The sequence below is a fragment of the Pteropus vampyrus genome, unplaced genomic scaffold (assembly GCF_000151845.1).
Source record: "Pteropus vampyrus isolate Shadow unplaced genomic scaffold, Pvam_2.0 Scaffold6, whole genome shotgun sequence".
Classification (NCBI taxonomy): domain Eukaryota; kingdom Metazoa; phylum Chordata; class Mammalia; order Chiroptera; family Pteropodidae; genus Pteropus; species Pteropus vampyrus.
Window position 1 is genome coordinate 5,546,409 of NW_011888787.1, and position 8,740 is coordinate 5,555,148.

At 41.8% G+C, this 8,740-nt stretch overlaps 1 protein-coding gene across 1 annotated transcript in view; it reads right to left on the reverse strand.

Annotated features, from left to right (window-relative positions):
• Positions 1-8,740, reverse strand: part of MAGI3 (membrane associated guanylate kinase, WW and PDZ domain containing 3) — a 188,847-nt gene that overhangs the window by 5,951 nt on the left and 174,156 nt on the right. The window contains exons 19-21 of the mRNA XM_011368991.2: positions 4,081-4,183; positions 3,231-3,357; positions 2,545-2,688 (exon numbers count right to left, since the gene is read on the reverse strand). Of these exons, the coding sequence (XP_011367293.1) occupies positions 2,545-2,688; positions 3,231-3,357; positions 4,081-4,183 (374 nt within the window). The remainder of the gene's footprint in view (positions 1-2,544; positions 2,689-3,230; positions 3,358-4,080; positions 4,184-8,740) is intronic.

Below are 8,740 nucleotides of genomic sequence, written 5' to 3' on the forward strand. Positions count from 1 at the left end.
TGGGAGAGTTTTATATGACTAGAAAGTAGAATCTAGGCATCTTGAAATCGAGACTCAAATACTCAGATAAAACTTAAAAAATTCACCTGGGAGACTATTAACACGAATACTTATTTAAAACCAATAGCTGGCTCCTACTTGATGATTTAGTGTAGATGATTTCCCTAGGAAACAGTTAACTAGGGGAATCAGAATAAGATGCCTCGGTACCATCGCTATTTACTACAAGTGTCTGTTATTTTCAAGGAAAAATATGGACGAATCAAGTATAACTTTTACAAATGGCCTGATTAAAGATAATGATGGTAGTGATTTTAAAATATATTTCAAGGTGACAAGCAATTCAAGGGTATGGACTTAAAAACTGAACAACTGAAATTTCAAAAAGCAATTCAAATATAAGAGCTTACTAAAACAATCCAGAAATGACACAATAGACTAGATAATTATTTAACAAAGATTGGTGGGACAACTGACCGCAGGGGCTAGGACACTGGGTTCTGGAGTCATAATTTCTGTGACTCACCCCTGGCTGCACCCCCTAGAGTGGGCCCATTTCCCTCTCTCTTAAATGGGATGGGTAATAATCAGTACGGACCTCTTGGGGTAGCTGGATTTAATGAGATAAAACATGATTAAACACCAAGCACAAATAAATGTTAACTTCAAGTTATCCATTTTCTGTCCCCTCTCTCAAATTTAAAGTACTTCAATGTGAATTTAACTGTAGACTACGATGCAAAAAATTTCAAGTAAACTATGAAATAGAATAAGTGTTTTTTGTTGCATATTTATGAAAAAAAGATGACCTGCAGAAATGGAGGCTGTCAGAAACAGGATCAATGGATTTAGCATGTAGAGTAGAGATCTTTAAAAGCAACGAGTTAGATGACAACCATGGAGGAAATGAGAACTCTTATCCCCAGAATATATAAGTGAGACAAAAATGAGCACCCAGATTTCTCTTAAGTGATTGAAGATAAACCATTTTCATGAGGAAATACAGATGACAAATTAGCACTAGATATGTAATCCTGCTGGAAATTAGAGGAATAAAAATTATAGTAGACAGTATTTGGAGCATGCTTTGGGTATAGAACATTGAAGTTATAATTTCGATCACATTCTTTGGCTTAAATTTACTGTCCAAACCTGTATATTATTGTTTTAGCACAACAGATTGCAATAAAACTTGTAATTGAACAGATTTGCCACCAGGTGTCATTTTTGTTTAACTTTAAAGCTAAATTGGGGGGAAGGAGAAGACAGCCATGGCTTTAAGATTTATGCGATAAGCCCTCGGAGAGGGAACACCTTCGGTAAAGGTCTGTACAAAGATATCAGCCAGAAAAATGGCACCTTTGAGAGGGAAATGTAAACCTTTTACAACTTTGTTACTTTAAAATTTTTAAATGTGATAATAAAATGGGGACTACATCTTTTAATAGAACAAATTCAGGTCTGTATTGCAAAAAACTGGGGTGGGGGCAGACAAGAAGAGAGAAAAGAATGAGAACAGAATCAAAAGGAGGAGAAAAGTAGGAAGAAGGGATAGGGAAAAATTATGTTCCTTTAAAAAAAAGTCACTATTTTTAAGACAGTCTTGTGGTTTTTAAAACATCCACTAAAAATGTATTAAAGGTACAAATAACATTTCTAACACATCGCCTACATTATGTCATAACCTGTTAAGAACCTACATGCTCCCGAAGGAATCAAATACAAACGGACACGAGCCACGGCCAGTCATGGGAGGCACACACGCTGGCCTTAGAGGATGACGGGCCTCGGTCACAGCACTGCGGTCACAGGCTGAGTGGGCCCAGCAAGGGACTTAGTCTCCGAAAACCTCAGTTTTAAATCTGTAAGGGGGGATCATGGGACCTATCTCACAGCGTCTTTCATGAGATTACAACTAATATATGTGAAAACATGTAAAGATTTTTCTAAATCAGACTTTGTTCTATGTTAAACATGTAAGTGTGACACTGGTCCCTAATAGGAACTTTTCCATTTAGCTGACTCTCATTTCCTTAGCCCACAACCTTCTTCTCCTCTCTAAATTTAAGCCAGATTCAAGAACCAGCTTCAGACTCACTAAATTTAGAGACTCAATGACTCAACACCTTTCCATCTATATTAAAGTTAACATTTTCTGTTTTGCTGAATTACACTATTGTTTGCTCATCGTTTCACATCACCCAGGTCCTGTCTACCCACTAGAAGGTTCTGGGAGAGCATCTTCAGTATTCAAAAAAAGTTATCTGATGAGCTAGAAACATTACCCATCCACTCTATTCTTTCAACAAATATCCATGGAGCACCTACTATGAATAGTCAAGGCGCCATGTCCTGGAATGACAGGCACAGACACAAGTAAAGATGTAGGCAGCACAGCATGGTAGACTGGAGAGGAAGAAGGGGAAATGGCAAGCGTCTGCCTTTCAGGCTTCGGTGACGGAAGGGCTTTCTACATCCCCTGTCATCAACTATTTCCAGAAGCTTCCAGTCAGCACCAAAAGGCGCGTCCAGGAGCCAACTCACGTGAACTCTGCCGTCTTTGAGCGCAGGTCCGTCCTCGGCAAGACGCAGGATGAAGAGCCCCATGCTGTACTCCTTCCCGCCCCGCAGGCTGAAGCCGAAGCCCCGCGGGCCTCGCTCCAGCTCCACTGCGCAGCAGCCGAGGCCCTGGAGCGAGAAATGGAAGCGCGACAAGCTGTCGTGGACGGCCTCCTCCGCGGTTTGGAAGGAAGACGACTTTTATAGCTGGAGAAATAATTTCTAAACCATAAGGAAGGAATGGAAGTTTGGGGTGATGGGCTACTTAGTTTTTATAAATGCAGCCTAAATTAATCTGAAGATCATATGCCTTCTCTACTAGCTGGTCAATGTGCAATGGAACAATCAGAAACCAGAATTTCGGAAAGGTCTTTAAGTTTTAAGTTCTTTTAATTTTCCCGAAAAAAAAAAAAAATTCAAACCCTACTTTAACTCAAACACTGCTATTTCCAAGTATTTAACAAGGGTTCGAATTTCTCCTTTTCTGCAGGGCACACTTCTCTCTCTCACTCTTTGTATTCTCTTACGGAAGCCAAAAGCAAACACACAGTAGGTACTCAAGAATTATTAATTTGGGGAACAAATTTATCTGAGCTGATCTGCAAGAAAACGTCAAGGGTCAGTGATTCAGCAAATGAAGACGGCAGCCCGCATATGGGGTCTTCGCTCACCTGACTGTGCCGACTGCCCACGATGGAAATTGTCGCGGTGTCGGGCTGGGCAAGGTGCTTGTGGTCAGACCATGAATGTCTGTAAGAAGCCGAGATGTCTTTCCCGATCTCACCTTCTAGGGCACTTCTACGAGAGAGAAATCAGTCAGTCTCTGAACTGAGAAAATGAAAAACAGGCTAAAAGTATAGGGGGTTTAATTTTTTTTTTTTTTTAAAACTGAACCTTGCCATTCTTCCCCTGACAAAGTGCTACAATGACAGACGACATCCAGAAGCAGAGATGCGAGGCAAACACCTGGTCGTTCAACTACGGCACAGCGTGGTCTACCAGCTGCCCCCATGTTGCTCCGTTTTTAACGGCATCTCAGTGCAGATAACGTCCAGGAAAATTGCACACAAGTAGCTGAACCAGAGAGCAGATAAGCTGACCTCGTCCCAGTGAAAGACAGCTCTCCTGCAGCACCAACACCTGCGAAGATGCTGAGTTTCCTGAGATCTAGTTTTTGTTTTATGGCTCATATTTTCAACGGAAGAGGAAAGAAATAGGTACAAATCCTGCTCAGTCTGAGAGGACAGCAATCCACACGGGTCTGGGGCTTCCCTCCCCAAATTAGGAGGGCCCAGAACAGCAGAGCCAGTGCCCGTGTCGCTTCTTTAGAATCTCCGCTTGTCAAGCCTGACTGGATAATTATGCTGTGCCCTGGGCTGGGGCTAGGAAGGGCGGGTAACGGTTCCTGAGCGGGTGGAGGGTGGGCAATCCAAGAGCGCTCACTCAGACCCCACCCTGGCTTGGGCGGGGCGGGGGGGGGGCGTGATCAGAGCACAAACCAAAACCTGAGAACAGCCCCACCTGTCTCCAGGTATGTGGTTGGCCTGTGACTGTCCCATGGGCCTGTGCTGCAGGGCTGGGCTTTGCCTGGCTGAGTTTGTTCCTGATGGTGGACCGTGATGCTCTGTTTAAATGAGAAAACAACAGAAATAAGAATTTGTACATAAAAACGTGAAGGCCAAGTGGATCTATGAAAGCGAGACAACGAATGGTTACTGCGTCACCGACTTTGGTGACTAACTCCAATGGCACAGTGAATGGGACATGGTCACCTCTTTCCCTGTGGCTTCTGATGCACGTTTTATGTTTGAAGAGACTAGCAACCCTTACTACACACACCTTCCCTCTTCCACCTTTGTTTTGATCATTCATATAACAAGAAAATCTGAAATGAACATAGTAGTAATGTTACCACGAGGACATCTTGTAGCCCATCGTGTGGGTCTCCAGAGCACATAACTGGTAAACCATTCTGGATGACAGCGACAGGACTCAGGACTGCTGGAACAGAGGCACGTCTGCAAACCATCCACCCATCTTTGCACCTGCATCTTTAATATGGGAACAGTTACCTTGCCTGGCACTGAATACCAAAGACAAACTTATAAAACCATCCCGAGTGTTGACAAATGTTTGTAAAGATTTTCCTGCTCTTTTCTAAGAGCACAAACATAGGTGAGAACAAAGTAACACTTGTTTCTGTATGCTCTGCAACGGCTCCAGATCGCCTGTTGTTCTTTGAAGGCAGATCTCATAATAAGCACAGCAGCCAGAGCTAGACGGCGAGTTGCAGGAGATGACAGTTATGAGAGACTCTTCAGGCTGCCAGATCCATTTTTAAAGCTGAAACTTTCTAATATTTTATCCTGTCCAAATGTCAAACATAGGATATTTAAAACATCAAAGAGAGTGAGCATAGCTTAGATTAAGACCATGAACTCTGAAGCAAGACTGATGGGGTGGAAGCCTGACCTCGTTATTTATTGGCTGTGTGTTCTTGAGCAAATTACTTAAATTCTCTGTGCTTCCAAACATCTAATCTATAGAAAGGGAGTTATAGCTACCTCATTTTTACATAGAGTTATATATAAAAATATATGATTAAAACAGTGCCTGGTATATTCACTATAGAAATGTTTCTATTATAATCATCATAATCCTCAAAATGATAAAGTCTTATTTGGGGCTATAGTTCTCTTAAAGTGTATATTCTGAAATATTTACCTTATTTAGCAAAAAAATGCTTGATGTAGAGGCCATTTTTAGGTTGGAACATGTGGAAACGGATATAAACTGAATCTTGGACTATAACAGAGAAAGACCGACCTTGACAAGGGATACGCGTGTTCAGGAAGCAGTTTCTATTGAAGCAGAAACTTAGGCTCTACTACATGCAACATGATTCTGTGCCTGAATGAGGCTGTCTTCCAAGTTCTTGGGACTAAAAACAGAAATTATTTTTAAGAACTTCTTGCAACTGAAAGCTAGAGAGTACTCTGAAAACACAGGCAGGAGTACAGCAGGTGGAGGAGGAGGGCCATGTCCCGTGGTCCGGCTGTGGTGGCCCTGGGGGTTTCCAGTGCTGCCTCTGGCTGCCGGGCTCCTGAGTCCAGGTGGGTTTGCGCAGCGGGAACCAGATGTCGGGGTGCAGGACTAGCGTTTGTGGAACTTATCCAAGGGCCATCTTTCCTCTTCAACATCGAGTGTTCCAGGACGGGAGAGTGGAACATGACCTGGACATTTGTCTGTTGCTCTTTTTCTATCACTATCATGAGTTTAGTTCCCTAATTAGTTTAACGAGTTATACTGGCCTCCTCGCCGCCAGTCTCGTCTTTATTCCGCTCCCTGAGCTCCAGTCCCAGCTCACACACCGAAACGTGCCACTGCCTTGTTAGACATCTCTGGTAACCTTGTGTTGCTCGTGAGATACCATTCAAACGTGTCACCTGGGCGCTTCTGCCTTTCCACTTTCCCTCCTGTTCAAAACGTCGCCTCCTCTGTGAAATCCTACCCGGCTCCTTAAGCACACAGTTTTCATGGCATTTAACACACTGAGACTAAGTGAATACCTGTCTCTCCGGCTGGACCGTCGACTTGATTACAGGAATCACACCTTATATACCTGGAAGTTCTTCCACCTTTGTTTATACTGTGTATGTCAATTTCAAGTTACCTGCCACTGAAGTTGAGTGTTCATTATAGAGCTGAATTCTCCTGCCATTGTAAATTCATGGCTACTACTAAGGGAATGGACACTCACGGAAAAAATTACATCTATCAACCAGGTGACTGGGAGATTAGATAACGTGCACCGCTGTATGAGTTCAATTTAGAACATTTTTTGGCTTCACTCGTGTGGCCAGAGCAACTTCAGAACAAGAGAGTATAAATAACTAGATCTATTTCAAAATTTCCTCTACTGCCCCCTCAGGGTGACAGATGTCACTGCTGGGCAAGAGGCACTGCAAATCGGTGCTTACTCTTTCAATTACATGTCTTTTGTCTTCTTCAAGGTTAAATAAAACTTTCCATCGTTGCTATTTCTTTTCACTTTTAGTCTTTCAACTCATGCTCACATGGCTCCTCCAACTTAATCTATGTTAAAAGCCGTTGTACTTCTCAAAGTTAAATATGCCACGATGCCAAAGAGGCCTATGATCTCAGTGCATTTTACCTGAAAACTGTTCAAGCAGTAAAGCAATGGGTAAGTATCTCTCTCCCTCAACGAGAATTACACTTTTTCTGGAGTTTCAGTATGTAACTACTTATGAAAAAGAGTAGTATTAGATAAACACAAAATTCCATAGTTAAACTATAGTGACAAACGTTACAATGTAGTGGGAACCATCATTACCAAGAATAAATAAGAATCCTTTGAGAGAACTTTCTAAAACTCTACTAAAGAACATAAAAGATGATCTAAATAACTGGAGAGACATCTCATGCTCGAGTAGAATGACAATGTTTAAAGGTATAAATTTTCCTAAAGTTAATATATATTTAATGTATCCCAGTAAAAACTGCAGTTGGAGTTTTGAAATATCTAGCAAATCCATAGAGACAAAGTACATGAGTGGTTTCCTGCAGGGGTGATAGAAGGGTCTAGAATGAGTGGTGACTGCGGCACAGCCTTGTAAGTATACTAAAACCACTGAATTGTACTTCAATGAATTTTATAGTATATGAATTATATATCAATCAAAAGAAAAAAAAGAGATGAAAACTAAATGTCATGTAAGATCCTGGATTGGAGCCTGGAATAATAAAGTGACATTTTTAAAAAAGCATATAGTTCTGAGGAGGAAAAAAAAAATCTATAACACAGTACCAGTTATATAACTCAAAAATAAACGCCAACACACAAAAATATGTATTTTAAAAGACAGATAAGCAAAACGAGTCATATACAACACACCGGAACAGTCTCCAGTGAGAATAGGAAGGGGATTGAGAGTAGGAAATGGAGACAAATAGGAATGAACAGATAAAGAAATGGGAAAAACGAAACAAAACAAAAATTATGGCACCACCACCAGACCATTCGAACGCAGTCCTTGGTGGCCTTCAGTAACTTCTGTTCACTGTTTGTTAATGATGAAATGAACGAGGCCTGACACAAAATTAGAAATCGATCTTGGAAAATAATACAATCGAAAGATTTCTTTACAATAAACAAGAACAGCCAGACATAATCGACGTATGTTCTGTAGGTGAGAACAAGACACCACGGCGGCGGAGGCAGTGCCCGCGCTGGGCAGGCCACGAGGCTGGCAGACAATCCCACGCCATGCCGGTGCCGGAGCGTTTCGCACCAGCCGTGACGTGGTTTGGGAGCTTCGTTAACCATTTTCTTGACAAAATAAGCACGAATGTTAAATAGTGTCCAGCGAAAGGAGAAAAAGAGTGAAGGGAACAAGTTCTTCCTTCCCCAGGCACCTGTCTTTTATCTGTTGGCCGAGAACGGCTTATGGAGCCTACGGGAGCGGTTTTGTGTGGGACGGAAGGCAGCTGCGAGGCATGGACCTGGCTGCGGGATTTCTGAAAACAGCTTTAGAGCTTTAAATATTCATTTGACTTCTTGGTGCAGTTGATGGATTTTATAATGAATACAATGAGAAACTCGGAAGACTCACAAACTACGAATGAGACCTTTATGGACAGAAGAGACACTTTCTATTTTTTTTTTTCCCTGAGAAAAACACGATTCTGAATGTTTCCACAGTGTAATCAAACTCAGAGTATAATAAAATAAGGTGTAATCACTGAAATGTGATTTTACATGTCAAATGTGATCACGGTATAAGGGGCTGTGCCTACATATGAAATATACCTTACGGTGGGTATCTGCCAGGGACGTTCCTTCCACCCTTCCATTTTCCTAAGTGCTGGCATTTTATGGGAAAACTTGAGTGTGTTCAGAGGTTTTTGGGCCAGAATGTCAAAGTTAACTTTTACGCTAAGAAAAATGATCAAGCAATTTTGGACAAACTTAGAGAAAACACTATCAACAATAAAGGGTAATTTTGGGGCGGGGGGCAGGGAATCTAAGAAAAAAAAGAAGTCGTCCTACCACCAACCAACCATCTATCTCGGCGTTACTCAGTGTGAGATTCATGGGTCAGTCAGCAATAAGATGTGTACAGATATCGAAAGTACTTAGAAAATTTTATAATGATTTGAT